Source organism: Seriola lalandi, unplaced genomic scaffold (assembly GCF_002814215.2).
Source record: "Seriola lalandi dorsalis isolate HSWRI2012SDOR001 ecotype SW California unplaced genomic scaffold, Sedor1 jcf7180002054735, whole genome shotgun sequence".
NCBI classification, from domain to species: domain Eukaryota; kingdom Metazoa; phylum Chordata; class Actinopteri; order Carangiformes; family Carangidae; genus Seriola; species Seriola lalandi.
In genome coordinates, this window is record NW_019525288.1 from 338,204 (window position 1) to 362,394 (window position 24,191).

General features: G+C 38.3%; 1 protein-coding gene across 2 annotated transcripts in view; it reads right to left on the reverse strand.

Annotated features, from left to right (window-relative positions):
* Positions 1-14,531: 14,531 nt before the first annotated feature.
* The window catches only part of mettl15 (methyltransferase 15, mitochondrial 12S rRNA N4-cytidine), a 47,013-nt gene continuing 37,353 nt past the window's right edge, over positions 14,532-24,191 (reverse strand). For both annotated transcript variants that reach the window (XM_023424406.2, XM_023424405.2), the window contains exons 4-6: positions 23,275-23,466; positions 21,559-21,737; positions 14,532-16,053 (exon numbers count right to left, since the gene is read on the reverse strand). In XM_023424406.2, the coding sequence (XP_023280174.1) occupies positions 15,623-16,053; positions 21,559-21,737; positions 23,275-23,466 (802 nt within the window). In that variant the 3' untranslated portion in view covers positions 14,532-15,622. The remainder of the gene's footprint in view (positions 16,054-21,558; positions 21,738-23,274; positions 23,467-24,191) is intronic.

A 24,191-nucleotide genomic window follows, 5' to 3' on the forward strand; every position in this document is an offset into this window, starting at 1 on the left:
ACCTCAGCATACAAATTCATTCATGTCTTTTCCTCTGTTTTGGGCTCCACCTGAAAGATCCCATCTGACTCTTTAGCGGCTAAATCTTCATAAGCTAGTCGCTAACTTCGCCTCCCGGCGCCGGGCAGGTTCAGATAAACATGAGAAACATGGTGAGAGTGAACCAAAACAGTAAGGTGGCATTCTGTGAAACCAAAACAGTGAGCTGAAGGATGGTAAAATTCTCTGTGGGTTCATTACACACAGTCATTTGCTCTATTGTTCATATAAACAACATTACTTAGTGCAGCCTAAGAAAATCGTTTGTTTTTGTCTTAACCTATCTTATAACAAGTTGTTTATCTGAGAACAATGGACAGCAGTATAAACTGTTGTTTTTAATTGTAACAGTGAAAATAATAAGTTATGCCCATAGGTAATGGTGTTATCGTATCGGCTGTTAATCTTTAATTGTAGATTGTAGTGGAAAAAATCTGACTAATACCTATAGGTACTAGTGTTCAATACTGCTAATAAATAATAATGATATTAATGATAATATATATTTATATATATATGTTCATATGATTGGTTGTTTGGTTAATAAGTGCTGAGTATGTTACTAATGACAGCACCACCATTAGTTCCTCTGAAAGGGTATCAGAAAATGATTTAATATAAATAACTGTCTATAAATCTAACTGTCGTCTTCTTGTTCAACTTCATGTTTCATGAATACCTGCGCAAATGCAGTTTTACATAATATGGCTAATAGCTTGTGACATTTATCAACTTAACATTTTCCAATGAACCACAGACCCTCAAAAACTAGAAATAGAACTAAAATGTGAATATTCTTAGAAAGAAGGAACAGCAATAAATGAAATAGAAATGAGGAGGTTGCCATGCTAAAGCATGATAGATGGGATAAATACAATGGCTAGATGCACGTTATAACCAATCAGAAAGCACAGGCAGACAAGTAGAAAAAAAAAGTGAGTCACGATTTCTATGCCTGTCTTTGCCATATATTGCAGAATGCATCCTAAATAAAATAGACGCTATAAATAGAAAAATGTGTAAATGGCATCACACAGAAACACGCACACACACGCACACACACGCGCACGCACACACACACACACACACACACACACACACACACACACACACACACACACACACACACACACACAACACAGACATGTTGTGCATTTTAATTGTTTCACCGTTTGAAGTAACTCAAAGTGAATATGTGATTTGTCAATTGATTCTTTTTCTCCCAGGCTATGAATAAAATGCTTTAATTATTGATGCACTGACGTCAGATGTCCGCTTGAATGTTGTATGTGGTGCAGACCTCTTTCTCCGGGCAAGCTACTTCCCCCACCCTGCTCTCAACCCAACAGCAACCCCACTGCTGCCGCCACCACCCCTCCCCCAGCAGACACCCTCATGCTCCCCCTAGCTGATGCCTCTACCTGGCATGAATGGAACTCGAACATGTTGCAGGCAGCTTGCAGACAGGCGTCATCCAATTGGAAGGAGGTTAATATAAAGATGAAGTCTGTTTCTCTATATCTGCCACCCCTCCCTTGCATCTACTGCAGTCCTCCCCACAAGAGGCTTGGCTGTGCCATGCCATTGGAGGACTGCCACTATATGGAGCAACTGGTATCTGTAGTAAATTTCATCCCAAGAGCTGCGACTGCGTAAAAACATGGAGTACGATTAATACTCAGTTTTCAAAAGATATAATGAAAGTTATTGTTTAGTGCTCAGTTTTTCACAAGCTATTTTGTCACATGAACTCTGGGCAATGTCCAGAGAATCAGGTCCATGTCAGCGTCAGACGTGTTCTCAGCTACTGGAAATATTCAGTTTGGTTTAGGCAAGGAGTGGCGCCTGACTAGAGAGCGCAGGAGGCAGGACACCACACCAAAAGTACGCCGTGGAAATCACAGCGTTTACAGCACATCAAAGATGGTCTGATCATTTTGGCGTCGACAGAAGTTCCCTAATCTCATTGTCTCTCCAGTTAAGACATTTTCATTGGTCTCTTCTTCACCCACGGATGTTTATATTTTTCCACATTTTTTATGCGATACAAACATCATCAACACTGAACATGTTGTTCACTGTGAATTCTCCGGACAATGACCTGCTCTATTCACACGTCGGATCAATTAAGTCCGTTTGATGTCCGATCCAACAGCTTTAAACATTTGCGTTCTCACATACAGCCCCTCTAGGTAATGTCTGGATAAGTTCAGGGTTGCAGAGCGTGTGTGAAAGAATTAACAGAGTTCTGACAAACCAGATTCTGACAGTTGTTGATTTGGCCCATTTCAGAGAATGTTCTCTGTTAGTGAAGCAAGAAAGAAAACGCATTAACTTGTCTGATTTTTACCCATAGAAAAAATAAGTTGTGGTATTGATTTTCTTTTTTGTTGTGCTCTATACCATTAGATCAGTGTTTCTCAAACGTTTTCAGACCAAGGACCACTTAACCATTCAAATAAAACTCACGGACCACCTGACTCCCCAAACATCCCCAAAACCGATAGGACCTAATACTTCAACAGTGTTGCGGTGAGCTGGCGTGGTAAAATGTCACCTGGGACAGGAGTTTTAATTATCAACAACCCATGCACCTCATACACTGCATGGCAACAAGTGGTGCTATTTATGTAGCATCAAAATGATCACACAGAAATGAACACTGGCTGGATGTGATCAAACGCACTATGAGTCTCAGTCATTACTGAGGAGTAATACTTCACCTGTGTTGTGTCGGAGGTTTCATTTGATTTTTTTTAATTTTTTTTTTATTGACCCGGTCTTAAGGCACAGGTTCATCATCTTGCCCGTCGTCCTTGTTTGATAGTTAATAGATGATAACTGGTTAAGTTTAGCACAATCCCAGTGCAGGCTAACTGTTAAGCTTGATCTACATTTACTTTCAAATGTCATGCTGATCATTTTTTAACATAAATTGCAAAATATTAAGTGTGAACTGGTGTAGCTATGTGAGACTCACGTAGCTACACCAGTTTTACACCGAATTTACTCACGGACCACAAGGGGTCGCTTGCATCTGTCAAATGAGTAAATGTAATGTTATGCAATTAACTAATTGATCAATCTACTAATCATTACACTACTGCGACCTGAAACCTGTCTACGTTCAAGTTTGATAGTTAGTGAAATGCTAAAATAAAAGGTTATAAAAATAATTTTTTGATGTCATGTCTACTACGATACAAAGACCAATTTACCACTATTTTGAAACTTTAATCTTTTTTAATTGTAAACATTTGCTTTAAAAAAAACATAAATTGGATGTGGCATTCTAAAACGCCTTATGTCAAAGAGTGATAAAAGCTTAAATAACTGGTGTCATCAGTTAACATTAATGACTGTGATCGTAAAAGTCAGTAATTCTTATTTGGAGGATCTATTTATCCTTTTTTTTTGTATTTTATTACCAATCAGTGCTGGATAAACAATGACTGCTTGGAGAGGCCCAGGGGTGGGATAAGTGATGAAGGTATACAGGGCATTCTGTGTCCTCAAAAATGTTTAAAGTGTTGTTCTGCTAGTGATGGGTGAATCATCACAGCTCAGATCTGCCAGCCCTGATCCATCACTAACAGTATACCCTGCTTTAATGAGCTCCTTATCAGCCTAAACCTACACTGCTGAGATACAGAAGCGTTTGCTCTCTTAACCTGTACATGGTTCACTGGAAGATATTAGAGGATGCTGGTCTGTTGTGTTGTTCTTTGTCTAACTAACAGTGTCGATCAAAGGTGTGACTCACTGAGCTTGCACCACCAAACTGTGCTATAGTACATTATCAATACAAAACTATCACCTTCAACATGTCAAGATATCTAAAAAAACATCCTTTTTTACCCAATACCTAATGACAAACCTTCAAGCTTCTGTTGCATGTTACCTCTTTTTTGCAGTATCCTTCTTCAACAACATAGAAAGACAAAGAAAGCTTTCACCATCATTAGATATAAAACATTTCATGCTTGATGAGTACCCACCCCAAAGTGTGGAGAGAGACAAAGACAGACAGGCATAGCTAGGACTGGCGTATGCCATGGATGTGAAGAGATCCTCTTGAGGAGGCGGAGGGAGAGAGGGAGGCAGAGGCACATTGAAGCAGATGCAGAGAAATGTGAGAGGGTGTCAGTGAGACTGGTGATGACGCGCTCATGGCTGCGGAGAGCTGGCGAGGCCGCGGCCCTGGCTCTGACTCACCTCATCCCCACGGGGCCTCCTGGTTGACGTCACTCAGCGTGCGCTGTGGCATTTCTCTGCTTCAACTTCTTTGTGAGCAGCAGCCACACTTGAGCCTTTCGCACATCTGAGAGACTCTGAAAATGTGCATTTGTCTATGTGTATTTGTCTGTGTTCTTAGATCTATCTATCTATCTATCTATCTATCTATCTATCTATCTGTCTGCTGTATTTATCTATCTCTCTCAGCACACTACCAGAGCTTTATCTCTTGTGCAGTTTTTTGTGTAACTACCACTGCCATGAATATTATCAGTGCCTAACTATAATGTTCACAACGTTAAAGTATCTGAAAAATTTCTAATAACAAACCTTGAACAAATCTTACCTCTTTTTTCACCATTTATTTCCCTCTGAACACAAACCCAAAGCTGTGTGCAGGTTAGGTGGGGCAGGTGAAAATATAACAACAAACAGCCTTCACTGAAATATTGGGTCTGTAAAAAGAAAAGAGATCATGATTTAAAAATACAGTATATTGGCAATACATGAAGAGGAAAACAGTATTATAACGGTGTAAATCATGCTTTGTACTGTGGATTACATTTGTATCCATAATGGTGTAAATAACAATTGTTGTTGTTCAGATCCTTCACTTTATTCTATCACCGCAGTAGAGCAATACATATTTTACGAATCCATATATGCACACATAAAAAGGACTTACAGACTTCTGCCACAACCTATAAATCTTATTCAGTTACAGATGGCTCTATACGCTTTTATTCCATGTAAATTGAAGGAGCCAGAGAAAAAAAAAAACACAAGGATTTCTACATGAAAGGTGGCTGAAGTAAGTAGCATACCTTGCTCTGTTCTGCTCTCACCTCTTGGATGTATATAGATGTCCTGTTGGCAGGTAAATCACTAAGGTGCAGAGGAATGTTGCATAGCTCCAGCAGGTTATTAAAGTGGTCTTTATTTCTGATGGCGACAGAGAGGTATAAATCCTGCAGTTGAAGAGAAAACCTTTTTGCAGAAGCAAGAGCTGCTGGGGTTAACGTTTGAATTCTATTCTGTTTTCAGTGTAAATATACTTTATCGCTGTAATTATATGTCCTGTTTTTTGTTTGTTTGTTTGTTTTTGTTTTTGAGGGATGACAGATTTTTAAGGAGTCTGGACTTAAGGGAAAAAAGAGGCAAAGAATACCTTGCTGTTGTTGTAATGGGTGAGATTTTCTTCTGTTTGTATCATTTAGTCTTGCACAAAAATAAATAACAATGTGTCTGAATATAAATAACTGCCAAACAAAGGAACCTGTCTGCCCTCCACACTGATATGGTTTGCTGAACACCACATTTGATATTATAATTATTATGTGTCATTAATAACATTAAGGGCAGAGTCATCTGCATATAAACTTTTACAGAGTTTTGTGTCAAGCTGCCTGCACTTTAAAAGGCCTAATAACAACCAAACAGGCACGCAGCTGGCTACCAACGTCATTAGACGTTGATATTTGATTGAATGTAGGTTGTGATGTCAGGTGACCAAAAGTCAATGTCTAATGTCAACATCTATGTGACGTTGAATACTGACAACATCTGACATTGACATTTTGTTGCTTTTAAGTTGTGTTCAGCAACCAAAATCCTATGACTTCCAAACGACTCCACCATGCCAACATCATCATGATATAGAAAAACATCTAAATGAATAAATACATATATGCAGGAGTCAATCCATGGGGGGCTTTAAATGTAATGTAATTTAAAGTTAATTATGAAATGAACTGGGAATGTAATGGAGCCAAGGGAGGTAAGTGAAGCCTCGACATGCGTAATAGAGAGAGAAATAGAGAGCTGCAGTTATCAAGGTGACCAAGGAAGATATAATCTGATCTATAGTAGCTGTATTTCTGAGTTATTGAAAACAGGATTGAGTAAGTGCTGATTAACGTTTATGTTAAATTAAAATTTTCTGTGCGAGGATTAAAGTTTGCTTCATTTAACTTCATCTTTAAGAAGTTAAAGGCCATTCCCTCTTTATTACAGCAAAGCAAGTTTCAGTTTTAAAAAAATATATTCAGCTGGGTGTCATCAGCATAATGGGAGTAGACCATTTAAAAAGACACTATGAAAAAGGGGGATCATGTACTGACAGAATTATATCAAAAAATTAAGTATTATCCTTTGCTGGTCCACACATTACAGGGGTAGATGGAAGACCATAAATGCAGTAGGATGAGTTTGTGATTGCAATTTGTCAAAAAATATTGTCCCTCCTTGAAGGTGGTGTGATTTCAAAACAGCCACAAGGAACATACAAAATTCTTAAAGCCATGCTGATGTGGTGATGAATGAGTAAGTATTTGACTTTGCCATGCACATGCAAACATTGATGAATGCTCTTTGCAAATCCAATTTTTCCTGGACCATGCAATCCATTTATAATGAACAGACCAAACTCTGAAATTGACAGTAATATCAGATTTGCAGATATTTAACCTAAGCTGAACTCAAGCCTCAGGCTAAATCAAGTAAATAATGCACTGCAGTCATCTAGATGATACAATGCAAAAGCAGAAATTATACATCTTGAAAGTGTTGAAGCAGAGTCTAGTCATGAACATGTATTCCAGGGGAAAAAAAATGGTTGAACTTTTAACCACCAAGGTTGCACAAAATCAAAAGTTTCACCCTGCCTCAAAGTCGAATACTTAATATTACATGCCAATATATCAACAAATTCTCTAAGATTCACAGGAAGGGAGCAAACGAAGGGAACAAAGGAGGAAGGAAGGGGATGATGTTACAAAGCCACAAAATATGCAAATGGTCAGGGTGGATGGATGGTCAATAAAACATTGGGAGATGACTTAACTTTTTTTGTCTTAAAACTTCACTATGATCATTACCTGAACCTTAAACATGTGAAGGTCCTTAATGTTTCCCAAACCTTAACAAAGTTCTTAATTCAACCCAAACCATGATCTTTCTCACCAAGATACTTCTTGCCTAAACCTAACAAACCTTAACCAAAGTGTTGTCACATCATAAAACTGATTTTTTCAAGCCACTGTAAAACTGATGACATCCAGTTGATAACGGCATCAGACCAGAAAAATCTTCTGCGTTGTTCTAGAGAGCATGGAGATACGTCTTTCGCTGTTTAATTTGGAGGAACTTTCTACAAGTGCTGTACAATACCTTTTTGTCAACAGACTTCAGTTGAAAGAAATTTACTGAGTTAACGGAAAACATACTAAAAACATTTCCATTTTGTGCAAACTGCCTTTCCACTGCTTATGCACAGTTAATATTTTGGCGTCTACCGAAACAAGTGCTGTTGGTGCGTTTGGCAACAATCTGATTAATTTTGTCCAAAAAACCCTCAAATAAAAGAAAACATTTTATTACTAGATCTTACTAGACCATTTAAACAGGAGTTGTGGTTGAAAGTTCAAATTAGGTGAGTAAGTAATGAAGTGGACATTGAGTTAATTTTTTTTTTTGTCAAACTACTGTTTCTGAGGTTAACAGTAGTAATTCAAAAAGTCAAAATGAGCTTCACGTTGAAATTGAAGAAATAAAAAATGGCTTGTAATAGGGAATGGACTACCTCAGTACTACCTCTGAACATATTTATAAAATTGTGAGTTGCTAAGCCAGAAAATTACTAAAAATAGCCGAATGTATCACAGTCTGTGATATGCGAGTTAACAAGGTCCTGTGTTTATATTGTCAGAGCACATTCCACAAGCCAACAGGGCTCACACTGATATGATAGCCATAAAGCAAGACTAGGAAGGTATCCATTAAAGGCTGGAGTGAAGGTGCCCTGTGTTATAGAGTAATTTATACTTGCACAAACTCTATCATTTTAACCCCAGGGTGACTGTTCGGCTCATGACCTCAGTTTCACTGTCATTCTAGAGAGTGGTGCTCCTGTAAGAGCCAAATGGACGACTGCTGGGAATATTGCAGGCTTGTACCCAGACAGGCAATTTTCCCTACGGTGGGATAATGGCAGTAAGTGGGGGGTGGTAAGATTTAGTCATATACTGTACACCTACTTGAAGGGTGGTGATTTTATCCTGCTGCCACCATCCAATATATCGCCTCATTGGTGTTGATTACCAGCAGCTCCTGGTTTCCAGGGTTTGCCTCCTACAACCTGGTTTGAAGGTAGTTGTTTTTTTCTCTTCAGTGTAATTTTAACTTCTTTATTTTGTTATTTTAGCACAATACATCAAAATATATTTTCCTTAGCTAGATCTATATCCAGATACTGAATGTATGTTCATATCAGGTGTAAATAGGGTAATAAAATGATCCAATATGACCCATCCTATCATATAAAACTATATTTGACCATGATAGCTTGTGGGTTGCAGCAGCTAGCAGCTTGATGTCATTTGTCAGACATGACCGTTTGAATGTCATTTGGTAAAAACATTGTGTACATTTTCAAAACAGAAAAATTATAAATTTCCCCCTCAACCTCATCTTCCTGAACTAACAACATGGTTCAGGAAGGTGTGGGTGGAGGCAAACAGTGCTGTCCTTGCTGAGTCAAATTCACTTTTTTTTTTTTTTTTTTTTTTTTACATTTATGGGAATCCCTCTTGTCCTGGAAGAAGTAAGGGACAGTGTTAAATAGCCAGACAGAAATAAGCAGGTGCAAAAATGCAATTGGTTGTTATAGAAGCTAAGAAAGCTGGTGTGTGTCCTTCAGCTTGAGATTCTCGAGTAAGTGAGCTGACATCAGTTCACCCTGTACACCACCTGACACAGCAGTGGTACTCTGATGATGGCTGAGACATAATGAAGGCTGTGGTCAGCTTAAGCTCCAGAACGCTCCAGGATGCACGCCAACTCCCCCTGGAGCTGAAACTCACGCTACTCTCTCTTTACCTGAGTTTCCAGATGAAAATGAGCTAACCACAGTTTTAACCGAGCATCTAACCCAGAGCCAGGAGACTTCTCTACAGAGATTGGCTCACATCGTGGTAGTGTGCATGGCTCCCCACCCCCCACTTCACTAACATCACTCTTTACACCAGGAGTAAAAATCAGCAAGTGGTGGCTTGGTTACTGAGGATCAGCATGGCCCTCATCCAAAAATATGCTGAAGCATGTGAGGTTAAAACTCCTTTCTCTACCAACATGTTTGAGACTAGCCTTCGGTCCTCTTTAAGCAAGGGAGTTCAAGACAGGAATACCATAAAACTCTGCAAACAAACCACATCCTTTTTTCTACAGTTGTCAAACTAAGTTAAATACTTCATTCTGACTGGAGCAAACAAGAACACCGACACAGCAGCATGCAACGCCACCTTATTCACCCAGCTAAGCTAGGCTAATACAATACCCCACAACTCACAATAGCACTGATGCTAGATGCCACAAACACAATGTGTAAAATACTCTGCCAAGCCTTGCAAAAACAAACTTCCCCAGACCATGCCTGATCCCAAACATTACCAATCTACCAATCCTCCACAGCATTCTTGGCTCAAGGCAACGTCAAAGACTGAAACTTCGGTGCCTACCTCCACCAGGGAACTTTATCCCCGCCCATGGTTTACTCCAAAAATAAGAAAAAGGCAAAACTAATGAACAAGTACTTGATGGAAAGGCTAATACAACCCAGCTGAACACTCACCTATCTAACTGAGGAAGCTGTTATAATGTGTAGTGAATGCTAGACCATGGACACCCAGACACCAAGTCACAGTCAACTGAGATAATACACAAAAACTCTGGCCTAACAACAAAACAATAAATCATTTCGATCCTGGACGAGCCCAAGGAACTCTAAATGAACCTCCTCTTTCAAAAGGTGGGGGAGGCCAGTAACTACAACAAACTCCACAAATAAAGTTAACTCAAGATAGCCCAAGTTAAACTCAAGTTGGAGAACAATTTACACCCTCACTTTAAAGGAAGTAACCTACCGATCCCAGTACACAAGCACTCAGCACACATGCTGCCACATGGTTCACTGGCCCAGTGTGTGCGTTTCCTCCAGCTTTTAAGCTCCAGTCCTTGATAACCAATTTCAGCACAGGTGTGAATCACCACCTGCAGCAGAGTAGGGAGGGGGAGGGCGGAACCTGGAGACACAGGAGAGGAAAAAACACACACACGCATACACTACACTAATGTCGCAACAACACCTTCAATTTATTTTTGGCAGCTCAAAGGCGATGAGTTTGAGTAATCTCTGAAGATGGTAGCACTTGTAATTAACGTTTTCAATGTCAGATTTTAATCCCTTGAACTAAGTTTTAAATTGAAAGTCAGCAAAACACAGTAGTAGCTCCTGGCCTGTTATCCAACATGGCTGTCTTCTGTCACAGTTGGATCTTCTTCCCTTGAGACCTGCAGGCCCTGCGTCAATCACAAAAATTATTCAAAACAGTTTTGACCTCAGTGTTTTTCACTGAGAAATCTTTTTATAGCAGGCGGAGCAGCAGAGATGGGCGGGGAGCGAGAGTAGGAGGGGAGGGAGTAAAGATGTGGATAGAATGATCTTTTTGTGGCTGCCTCAATCTGTTTTCTAACGCTGTGAAACTCATACATTCTTCAGACTGTCGATGGGGGAGCCACAGGCTGACGCATGTCTCTCTCCTCACAGAGAGAGTTTATTGCCACACCACCTGTCTCACTCCTCTCCACCAGAAATTGAGAAATAACAAAAAGCTACAGTCAGGGGCAGATGAATATCCAGTGGTGGTGCATGGTCATTCATTTTGTTGGGAGAAAAGACCACAGCACATATTTCTTCTTCTGTCAGCTATGAATGGATTTTGTCTTGTTTCTGTCATTGTATCTGTTTGTTTTTAATGTTTTAGATTCTGCTCTTCCAAATACAGAATTTACTTTAACATATGGATGCCCCCTCCTCCCCCAAATAATGTAATAATAATAATAATAATAATAATAATAATAATAATAATAATAATAATAATAGTATTCACTCATCTGACTATGTTTTACTTTTTTGTGTCAATGTTCAATTAAAGGTTCATTACAAGTCACCTACAGCTGAAGTCCAATGTAAGTTCCATATAACAGGAATTTTCATTGGATCACACTTCACTCCACAGTTTAGTGCTATTGGTATAAAACTGATAAATTGTCTATGAGATGTCAAAAAATATGAAGGGCAAAAAATGACTTCCTGACTGCGTACCTTTCAAGTCAAAACAGTAGTAGTAGATCCATCCAACCAATTACACTGCTATAATCAATCCAGCTTTAGACTGAGGTAGGACCGCCTACCTAATTAAAATACAGACATAAAAATAAACAAATGGATAAATAAATAAAATGTAGAAATACACAAATAAATAAATCTAGAAATGTAGAAATACAGAAAAAATACACAAATAAATCTAGAAATGCATAATTAAATCAATGAATAAATAAATAAACAACTAAATAAACACAGAAATAAATAAATAAACAAATAAATGCAGATATACAGAAATAGCATTTTTCATTACCAAAATGTATTTAGTTTGCATTTATTATTTGTACTTATTATCAATGATCGAATAATATAGTGTATAATGTGTATCATTCACAGGGACCATTAATGTGAGCATACATTTGCTGATAATACTTACATACTTTAACTTGAGTAACATTTTCAGCTCAGGATGTTTACTTGTAATGGAGTACAGAGTGGTACAGTATTGCTACTTTGTGGCTCCAGTCAATTATCATGTCTTACCCACAAATCTTGTTGAATTGCAAGGTATGTAGTCCTGCACTGTTTGAGGTGAGCTTCTTATGTCAGAGACTGGCTCTTTCATTAAGGCAGTGATTAGCATATATGATGTAAAAAAAAAAATAGTGATTGAAATTTTAATATAAAATGCAAAAAAGATTTGTATAAGAGCCTTCTGTCATCAAACTTGCTCCACTCTCATGTGCTGTGCAGACCCCTTAAAAAAAATAGTTTAAGGTCTCGTTGTTGTGTATTCCTTTGTTGACATGAAACAATGAAACCTGACAGTGAAATAAAGATTTGCTTTTGTATGCTTGTTCCTGTATCAAGTGAAGCCATTCATCCTGTGTCTACAGGTTTGTTAGCAGCAGGTTAGACGATCCTCAGTGTGTCTGCCTGCGGTTTCAGATACGTGATTCACAACAGTAGCTATTAGTTACGTATCTGGTAGTCAATTTATGGATTGATCTAAGTCTACAATAATAGCACCATCTTACAGTATATTTACTGTTATCTGAGGTTACTGTTTCCATGGTGATTGAGAATTTGCAATGTCGTAGATAACAATTTATAATCACTGATGTTCCTGTCTTATCATCTTTTCCTGCATTGAAAAACAAACATAAGTTTTATACTGAGAACACAGAATAACTAAATAAATAACAGATATCTAAAAAGGGAGACAACTTTAAAAAGTGTTCTCTGCTACATTTATACGCCTCATCCACTCTGACACAGGTTACACTGGATACACAATTGCCCTGCAATTGAGTCTTGTCTCTTGCAACAAATAAACCATTAAATAAATCATCCTGGTCTCCACAAGGATGAGAGACATACACCTAGAGATTATTTCAAGGTACAAACAATATATCTTTGTCATAAATTATAAATTTATCTGTAACACCAAAATACCAATCCATGGCAGAGACCTCAGTAGTAATAGCATATTGAAAAAAAGTATAAAATATTGTATTAAACATATTGAATATATTTATCCATTTAATTTTTCAAAATGATGTAAGTCTCACCTGGAAAATTTAATATCACAAGTAAAAGTATTCAGTATCTATGAGAATAGATACAATGGATACAATATTAAAATGACATCACTTGAGGCAGTTTAACTGAGAAAAAGACTTTATGCAACATACATATTTAGTAAACAAACTTTGATGTATGAAATCAGTGGAGTTAACCTTTGATTACAGTACCTGAGTAAATGTACTTTACTCCACAATCGTGGCTACACACGACATATTGCGCTGTAAGCACTTGACCTTCTTAATGACTCATTGAAGTCATCACTATAACATATGTTTAACAGTCATCAGACAATTAACTAACACATTCATTCTACAGTATTTCTATGAAAAATGAAATATACTTAAGTCTAATCTCATCAGTGCTTGTATGTTGAATACAACCTGTGGAGTTAGTGTTCACAAGATTTAATTAAAGCACGCACGCACGCACGCACGCACAAACAAACACAAACACACACAAACACGTCAACATGACGTCATCGCATTCTGCATGCCAGTGAAACGGTGGAAGTATAAAAGACCACTTAAAAATGTCAAGGTTGAATCTTTCAGAAAAATAGGCAACTGTTCATTAACGAAAATGTTGGCTTAAAAAAGAGGACATCTCTCCCATGTTTTATTCAGGTTTTATATTCATATTAACACTGCCATGCATGTAGTGATGTCGTGAGTAACACTATTCATTTTCTTACCCATGTTCACCTCCTGATTCAGTAAAGGTCTTATGGCAATAAAATGGAAACAAGGTATCCAAAAGATCAAATGTCATGACATATTTCGTCAACAGGGACGATAATTTGCATTAACGAACATCCACTGATGTCAAAAGGGAGGGACGTTCAAACTCAAAATATAGCATCACTTCATATCAGATTAAAACAGCATGTAATTTTAGACAGTTAAATGTTACTTACGCCATTTAGTTTCCAAGGTAACAAGAAGGGTATATTTAGAGTGCACTAAACTGAGACAGAAAGAAAAAAAAGTGTTAATAATCTTGATGGAGCAATTACAATTAGTCAAAGTCAAATAGTAAAGATCAAAACACCTCATCTGCTTACAGTCGAAGGTGAGAGAATGCTCAAGAACAACCACCCAGCTCATTCAGCACCACTTCTGACACTTGCGTCATTCAGTATTTACTGGCATTACTGATTCATATGGTACAGTAGAGGTTTCGCTTGAGCTACTCATCAAGGGAGGTTCAGGGGAAATACAGACGTCAATAGAGAAAGGAGTTTTTTTTAGTCTATATGTTGAGCTGCAATAGCCACCCAATATGCTGTCAAACATTAGCAATGCAAGAAAATCAAATATATCAGAGTAGCACAAGGGAATTTGTTAACAAATCTTCAGTGTAGAAAGGTCTTTTCTTCATTAAAATCTGTCAAGGAGTCACTTTAAACACAGTAATGTACAGGATCATTACAGCGCCAAAAGCTTTTATAAACTTGTGAGTTATGTTCTGTATATTCTATAATACAAAAGGCAAATAACACAAAGGCAATAAATACAAAAACAGTCACATACTTTTATTTTGGTATAAAAAGTTTTTACTGCATTTATATTTTTACGTAACACCTCAGACCAGCTTTCATATAACTTTGTGTTCACAGTCGTGGCTATCACTTGAGTTCAGACAAGTTTTTCAGTGCTAAGGCAAAGAAAGACAGACTACTGCCCAGCAAGACTGGGATTCGGATATGCCAACTTTTGCATGTTTCATAATTTAAAGTGCACATGCTGTTTTCAAGCATGGAAGTCCATTCTTGACCTTTGGGAACAGGATATGTAGCAAAATAAGTTTACAGTTTTCAGAGCTCTCAACTGCACCTGATGGTCTTCATTCAGTGAATAGTAAATAGCCTACATGTGGAAAAATGCTACATTACATGACCAAAGTTCAACACACAAGCCCTGCCTGACGCTTGAACTAGCTTGATTCAGTAAATGAAGACAGTGAGATGCAGGTGAAAGCTCTGAGAGCCAGGTAGTGGACCTTTGAGTGTAGATTATTTTGTTACATAGGTAATTGTTGTGTTTATTTTCCCTGCCTTATCCATATTTGGAATCCAGTTTTTCATTCACATCAGTCTTTGCAAGCCCTACTGTTACCCTGAGCATGACTACAGAAACATGCTATGTTTGTAACGCATGATGTTTCAAGTCATTTGTCATTCTTCACCTGCCAGTAAATAAAAAAAAAGAAAGAAAAAAGAGCTTCTACTAGTTGACATATTGCATGGTATTGGGATTCCTTCTTTCCTTTGCCCAGAATCCCCCCATTACTATGCAATGCCCTAAACAACCATCAGGAGTTACCAATGTGGGATCAAAGATGACAACCCACCAGCAGAAACAGCCAGTTGTGTTCACTGGAACAAACAATTGAAATAGAGGTATTAAACGCTGGGTCTCGAATAGGATACACTGCAAAAAGCTGCTTTTTCGTGTACCCAAGTGCAGAAACATTTTCCATTTACAGTGAAAATTATAAAAAGACACAGCAGCATCCACAGCAGGCAAGTGCAGGGGAGAGTTACTATGTTTCTCCATCACATCTTTGCTGAACTTATGTTAGGTATTAATTGTAAGAGGTTTCTCATAATTTGAGTGCTGCCCTGAGTTTAGAGGAGCGTCCTCGCGGATTTTCTTTTACATCGTCTTTTTCTGGGGTGATCACTTTTCTTCGCAGAGGAAGCCAATGAACACTTCCACCATCTCTTCTTTCATCCATCAGTTTTTTCTTCCTGTTGCCTTGATTCCTTGGGCTGAAGTGATAATGATCCAGATTAGATAAGTCATCTCCCCGGAGAAAACGTTTGACCAGTCTGTCTTCTAGCGAGTGAAAAGTGATTGCGCAGAGATGTCCTCCTGTCCTCAGTACTGCCTGGGCGGCACACAGGCCTGCATGTAGTTCGTTCAGCTCGTCATTCACAAAGATACGCAAAGCTTGGAAAGTTTTAGTGGCCACATGTGCAGGTCGGTGGAGTCGGTCTTTACGCGCATAGGCAACAGCAGCAGGAAGTGATCCTAGAGACAAAGAAATGATCAAAGAGTGAGTGGATCTTGTAAAAACTGGATGTAAGTCTAATGCACTATAGTCTTTTTATTATGGTACTTTTACTTTTGTTTTTATTTCATATTAACATGATACAAAATAAAATAAGCCATAAAGAATAATACAAAAAAGTCTTTGAAAGCTAGATGGATGAGCAAGTGTGGTCACTTTTAGGGGCTTAAATGATGAAAATAACTGTTTGTTGGAGTCCTGGTCCCTTTAGAGCAGTGGTTCTCAAACTTTTTCACATCAAGGACCCCTAAACCGACACAAACTAGACTATGGACCCCCATTTTGTCCCAGTGTCCCCCATCCAATAAGATTTTTGCTTTTAGATGTTTTATTCTAGAAGGTGTTTGAAACCCATGACCAACAGTCATACATTATGTCATCGTGACCCCCAGTAGCCCCTCAAGGACCCCTTGGGGTCACCGGACCCCACTTTGAGAACCACTGCTGTAGAGTGGCAGTATGAAGTGCTTGACCAACTCTGGAAGATCTTTAATAAATACTGGATCCCTGTGTTTTTCAACACACTAAAGTTGCATGTGCATCAGATTTCGCTTCCCCTTCATTTCTATGACAAATGGACTGAGATGTATTTGCTTGCGGTCATAAATAAATCTCTGTCACTTTGCAGAGTTCAACCTGATCGAACTTTAACACATGAAATCGGAAAATTAAATTGAATATTACTTTGACACAGCAAAATAATAATATTAATAAGTTAATACATGAATGGGAAAACAAGTCAAATATTGTCTAGACACTGGCAAAGATGATCACTCTGATAATCATCAATCACAGAGATCATCGCTCATCAGCCCCCAACCAACCATGTGCAAAAAAAGTAAGGGCCTTTCACACAACTAACCAGCTACAACACCACCAATCCATACCTGGACACCTGTTACTTTGAAGCATTTTATGTAACCTAATGACTCATAGTTACCAGTGTTTGAATAACACAACAGAGGTTGAAATGCCTGAGATCTTCACTTGGTCAGGAGAATAAAAAAAGACTTTTGAATGAAAACATTGACTGAGTTGCCTTTGACTTAGTACTTGTAGTTATGCTTCTGGTTGACCGAAGATCATCAGATATAATAGGCTGGTTTATATTATTAATGCAAGAGGAGTCATTAAATGAAGTTTAAAGAAAAAAAAAAAAGATGAATTGACATAGCAAGATGGAGCACAAAAAGCATAGCCTATTGAAAAGAATTCTATATAAGCAGTGGAGAGCAAGCTCCAGCAGGACTCAGCAGCAGGTCCATCAGAGGCTCTGTGCGGAGCAGATGGAGGGTGAAGATGGTGTTGATATGGCTGATATGCCACTAAAATACCGAGGTAAATGTCTCTTATGATCTGTCAGTTCACTGAATGCCAAGTTCAAGTTAAATCTTACTGAGCACAAAACGACGACTCCTCATGCCCTGATTACTGTTAAAAGAAATACCAAAACACTGTTGTTGTTTTGTTGTTGCTGTTGCTGTTATTGTTCTCTGGCTGGTGCACTCAGTCTTGACCTGCTTTCTGTAAAGGGTGATTTAAGTTTCTCTTCCCCATCTCAACCTTTCTTTTTAATACTCCTGAGCAATTTGCACATGCTTTTTAGAGGCAGAAAAATTTCCATGCAAAACCTTTCATATTCAAGTGATTCTCCCTCAAAATGCATGTACAATAAGGAGACAGGCATATCTAGCTGCAGACATGCAGGGCACAGAGAGAGATGCCTGTACTTACACGATTGAGCATCTTTTTGATAAATAACATACTGCGTGCAGAATGCATCAGAATTTAGGCACAAAAACGTCAATTAATGTGGACATTAGAGGTTAGGGCCAAAACACGACTAATAACTGATTAAAGAATTGTTATACACTAAAGTTGAGGAAATATTAGAATCATATTAATGTCCAGCTTGACCAATTCATTACCACCACTCAGAAGAAAAAAAGAACAATTAAACTTATGTAGACCTAAAGAGAAACTGCAATAAATAGAGAAGTGAGTGATGTGGCATTTCTCTCCTCCTGCACTAAACAGCCCAAGGTGTGACTCACACTGCAATCAATACAATGCCTGCACAGCAAGGACCAGCCCTGGTCTGGCTTCACCAAGCCATGTGCTCTCTCTCTAATTCATCTTTCAAAGGTCCTACAGACAGATCCATGGAGAAAAGAAGATATTAAGATGTGTACATAAAGGGGAAACAAGGAACCACAACTTTGTGATGGTATTACACAGGACAACTTACAGAATTTACATCACAAAGCTCTTGTTGTACTGTCATGTCTTATCTTACAGTGCTATATTTGATGTTTGTAGCATGCATCTACAAAGGCACGAACACAACTACATTCCACAAGAGGCTATTAGGACAACAAGAGTGTTTGATGCTTTGGTGTTACTGGCTGAACAAAAAGCTTGAGTTTGTTAGAATAAACGGAGCTGTAAAAAATGGACACAACTTTGTTTTCTCATAGCACCATAGATGAAATGATGCATTTGCTCAAGCTGAAATTTTTCAATTTGGGCCATAAATTTACAGAAACACTGTTGGACTGTTGAGAATGAGGTGGCATCATCACAGATGAGGAATTTATCAAACTTAAGTGCTTTGTCACACCACAAAGTTTCACAGTATAAATCATTTGCAAGTCCTCATGAAATAGGTAGTGATGGATGCTTGGTGACGTAGTAACTAATTGCGAGGCTAGCTGCTGCACTTGGTGAACTACACCAACTGGTAACATGTAATCTCACTGGGAGTACGCTAGCGCTAGCCAGTCACAACAGCTTGCCAGGCTAGTTAGTTGCCAGTCAACAAGGTAGCTGCCCAACAATTTACCAGTTTACTCAAAAGAAGTATTTGGCCTATGTACTACCATGACCGACTGCAAACCACACCTCTTTTGTGAAGCAGTTTATACTCTGGTGGAGCAGGTGTATTTAAACTTGGATGATGCAGCAAAGCTAATATGAGAGCTTCCTTCATTTGGGACTTTTTTGGACTTGAACAACAATGTAAATTCTTGTGTCAGAATTCACACAAGTTGAACATGATTCATGTGGCTTTTCCACTGATCGCTCGGCCTGTATTAGCTTACTGAAGACATATCAGTACATTTATCAAACATTTATATTCAAATGTTTCAGCCAGGGAGCTGAAAATGAACTGTTTGTAAATCTTTGTAAACAGGTTATTTTGCTGCTATTTTGTGGAACTCTGCTACAGGTTGCAGTTTACTGCTACAGAGTTTTTAAAAATGCATCTTAAATCGGCAGTGATTGCTTCTTTACTAATGTTTAATTAATTCAAGTAGATAATCACACGTGTTTTACAGTTACAGTTGTTGCTCTGGGTGGACATTCCCAGTTTATGGTGTCTCTAAATCAATACATCCTTCCCTCTGGTTACCTAAACACACACACGCACTCACACACACACACACACACACACACACACACACACACAGTTAAATACTGTGCAGGGTGATTATGCAATTTACTGGGTTATTGTGTTGAATGCATTTGGTGCTGTAATGCAGCTTAAGTAAATTTTTTTTACACTTGATTCCTGCTCTGTCAGCCTTCAGCAAATAAACACACTTTCCATTCATTTACATGTTGGGTTGAATTTGGCGAAGCTGCTTGGCTGTGTTTTGTAACATTTCATGGCTGGGGGACTTTTCTGTTACTTTTGCAGCTGTATAACATGGTTGGTTGTGTTTTACTGGCTGCCTGTGCCATGCAAATGTGTTGTTATGTTAAATCTCACTTATTTGCCTTCTCCAATTCCATTAGCACATAAAAGGAAAACGTTCCTATCACCCAGAGGCGAGACACATGGAAGCTGGACTTAAGCCCTGTGTGCGTTCAATGCCCGATACATGCAATGCACTCTTTTCGTCTGAATTGTAAAGCAATGCCGTGGTTCTGTTTTAAGAATCTCAACCAATCACGAAATTGGCCCCACATGCACAACAAGACTATTACGCACAGCTGACTTGTAAATTACGTCCTGAAACAGACTTTACAAAAGTGCCTCACATTAAAGGATGACAGGAAAAGAACATAAACACAGGGAACCTAAGTACACAAAGATAATTAACTATAGTTTGGTTTATAGCATATACCAATGAACATTGGCACTGGACACAAATTGTCTGCTGCAGAATCATCCAATATCAACGAAAATCCTTGGGATACTGGACCGGTACAATATACTGGATAACTAGTTGGAAAACAACTCTACCAAATATACATAAATCCCAGCTGAAGTCAGAACGTGACTATAGGAGTTGTTGAAAGACTACAGGCAGAGGAAGGTTTGGAATTTATGCACCAAACATAATGGCTCACATTTTAAATTGATGCTGCTCAAAGACAGACCTATAGAAAAATATTTCACAGCTCATACAGTACAGCTTAAATTTTCAGGTACTAAAGTAAGGATGGTTTCAAAAGTAATGCGATGAACAGTTATAGTATAAACAAAATAGTATAAAGACTAAAAATACAACACATTATTTGCTGCACTATTTATTTTCATCTAGAAAAATGCTGCATTTTGAATGAATATTTCCTGCTGTGTAATGCGTAACAATATAACCTTAAGTGAAAAAAACTTAAAGGAGAGGGAGGAAGCATGACCAAAAGACCTTTCTTAAATGATGTCTCAATAGCAATCCCACCACTGTCTCACACACACATGATTTTCCCTGTGACTGTACATTTTTCCTGTCAGCATCACTGTCACAATTGGTCACAGAGCCACACCTGGAACTTTCTTAAATCAAGCCCCCTCGGTTGTTCCAAATAAACATCGGTGGTGACTTGCTTTGCGCTTCAAAAAAGATCAAACAGCTGCTCTTACTCACACCTGTTCTCCCAGGGTGACACTGACGCACATACCGCTCTGTGCAATAACTATTAAAATGACATCTCACTCGTTCAGAAGCTCAAATCTGGAGGCATACGGCTAAAAAAAAAAAAAAAAAAAGAAAAAAAAGGAGAAAACAATCATTGAAGACAAACAATGTAATCCTGGCTTTATGCACAAGTGTGTCGTGTGTGAGCATATGTGGGTGTTTTCATTTGTGTCAGGTGTGTGTGCATATTTGTGAGCAGAGAAATTGTGGGGAAAGAGGGGAAAAAAGATATCAAAAATGTAATGTGGTTGGGCTATTGTATGTGAGATGCTGTTTGTTTTCAAGGCATTAGCCACATTCTGTTCCAGCCACCTCCAGCTCTGTCTTTGTCTCATCTCTATCTCTCAAAGGAAGATGTGGAAGACAGGCACCCCAAAAAAGAGCCAGAGCAGAGGATGATGACTGAGATCACAGTCCACGTAATTTTCTGAGACAAATACGTCACATCGGAAAGCAGCCTTAATAACTCCACTCATGTTTTATTTTCCTTTACAGCCTCTAGAATGCTGCAGGGAATTAATCAGGATAGTGTCTAGCTACCTGCCACCACGCTGGCCAGCTGCTGTGTCCGGGTGATGGGGTTGACACGGCGTGCCTCCACAATGGCTGAAGCTATTTTCCTGGCGTGTCTTTCTTCCCCATATGCAGTGAGGATGGATGCAAGAGCCTGTTGATCTAAGGTATTCACAACGTCAGCAGCGCAGGGCATGTCGAGGTACCTACGCACAAAGAGAAGCCCAATTAAGCTGCTTGACGTCATGTCCTTGCTGACAGTGGTGAATCCTGACAACTCTGAGATACAGCTGGAAACCTTTACGGCTGACAGTTATGAACAGACTGATTGTGAGGGAATGAAAAGAGAAATGCATCTTGTTCAATAGCTTATAATGTGGTTATCTTAGCTGGATTCTTCTGCTGACATACACGTATAATACTGGATATACATTTCTGAAAACAATAAGCATTGCAATACATATATAGGGTATACACACACACACAGAGACACACACAGGCACACATATGCGCGCACACAAACACAAATATTAGAAAGGGAGATATGAGACAGCTTAACATGTTTATAATGGGGTTTTATATTACATTGACACATTTTTGAAGAAACACGCATCAAACATGATATGGAGTCACGATGCTGCCATAATTAAAAAAAGGGAGAAAAAAAAAGAAAATAAGCAACTGCATTTTGATCTCTTTTTATGGCTGAAAAAATAAAGGTATAATTCAAATTGAACTGTGTTCACTTTTGCATTTTTGAACATATGTACATATATACATATATACACACACACACAACTAACATCTTTTTTTAGGTAACATTTAAAGAATTGTGATCAAGAGAGTTGGCCGGTTTATCAGTCGGTCTCCACTTCAAAATATATTTTACCATTTAATGGTAAACATTATGACACAAACCCAATCATACCAAAAACAAAATTTTGAAAGAGCAGTTACTGTAAATTCAACAATCTATGATAAAATAAGTTTTATGATCATTATTTTGTTATGAAGGAATAGCAACTGGAAAGTGGCATCATAATATAATTTTTTATGGTCATGCCTTTACCTTGCCAAAACTCAAACATTATAGGACCAGTGTGTATGATTTAGGGGATCTATTGGCAAGAATTAAATATAATCATAATCATGTTTTCTTTAGTGTAAAATCCTCCTGAAAGTGTGAGTTGTGTTGTTAGCTTAGAATGAGCCCTAGAATGAGTCCCTCATATTTATATAGGGTGTGGGACCTCTTCTGTGAAATCCGCTGTGTTGCACTGCAATGTTTCTACAGTAGCCCAGAATGGACAAATCAAACAGAGGGGGTCTTTTTAACGTTGCCTGGCAGCCACCGTAGATTCTTCTACGCTTGAAAAGGGAGAGGTGAGGGGAAGGGTATTCAGTTGGTTGCAACCTCCAACCTCACCCTTAGATGTCACTAAATCCTACACAGTGTTCCTTTAATCTAATCTTTCATTGAAATTTTAGTTTTTCCAAGTCAATAGCACCATTAGCATCATTTTGCCAGCCATTTTGCCCCATGTTGAGGCTACTCTCTTTTTTTATTAGCTGCACTTTGACATTACTGCTCCAATAGGTACTGAAGAAATTTCAAGGCATCAGTGGCTCAGACAACCAAACACTTCCCAACATTATTTATTAGGATATTGAACTTTCCAGTTTTGTTAATCAGATTGAGATCCACCAGCTTTTCCAGACCTACCTATGTTCCTCATCTCTTACCTCTCTCCATCCATTCTCATGTCCAGGGGCCCATCTTTGCTGAGGGAGAAGCCTCTCTCCGCCTGATCCATCTGCATGGAGGAGCAGCCAGCATCCAACAGGACAGCATCAATGCTGCCTGGCTGAACGTTCATGTTAGACAGCAGGGTCTCAAGCTCGCTGAAACGGCCAAGCAATGGTTTCACACAACCACTGGAGAAAGGATTTGTGAAAGCAACAGCACAATTAGACATTAGACATTTGTATACCAGTGCATATGGCACAACTACTGTCAAAATACTGGCCTTTTATCAATGGAATTGGAAAGGAAATGCTTAATTATTTGGCTGACATGAAGTGTTTTCAAAAAATTTCATTGTCATTCAGCTCACTGACAACAAAACCTTCAGGAGGAGGGAAGAATAAGGGTTGAAACTGATAATAAAAAGAGAGTAAGGAAAAAATATATCACTGTGTGAGGGCCTTTATTATTGTTCTCTTAGTTAATCATTTGAACAAGTTATATTTTAATATAATGAACTGGTCGCTTGCTAACAGTAAAGCAATATTAAAGAAGACAAGGGAAGAAGGAAATTTCACAGTAATGAAATAATAAACCCGGAAAAACAGGCAACTGGTTGAATCAAAACATACAGATGAAGATAAGATTACAAATATTACAAATAAATACTTCATCAAAAGTACAGAAAACAGCTAAGATAAAGATTATGGTTTAAAGAGATTCAAGATGATAGTTGTCACAAAAAGGCATGTAAATCTTTACAATTTTGACACTGAAGTAAAAAAAATGCCTTTACAAATAGTTAAATTGTAGAGAGGAGGAAGTATTTCTAATATTGTACTGAATTGTGTTTCATGATTTACCAAAAAAGATCTCAAGACGATTCAAAGATAAAGGTTGAGTTCCTGTGTGTTGG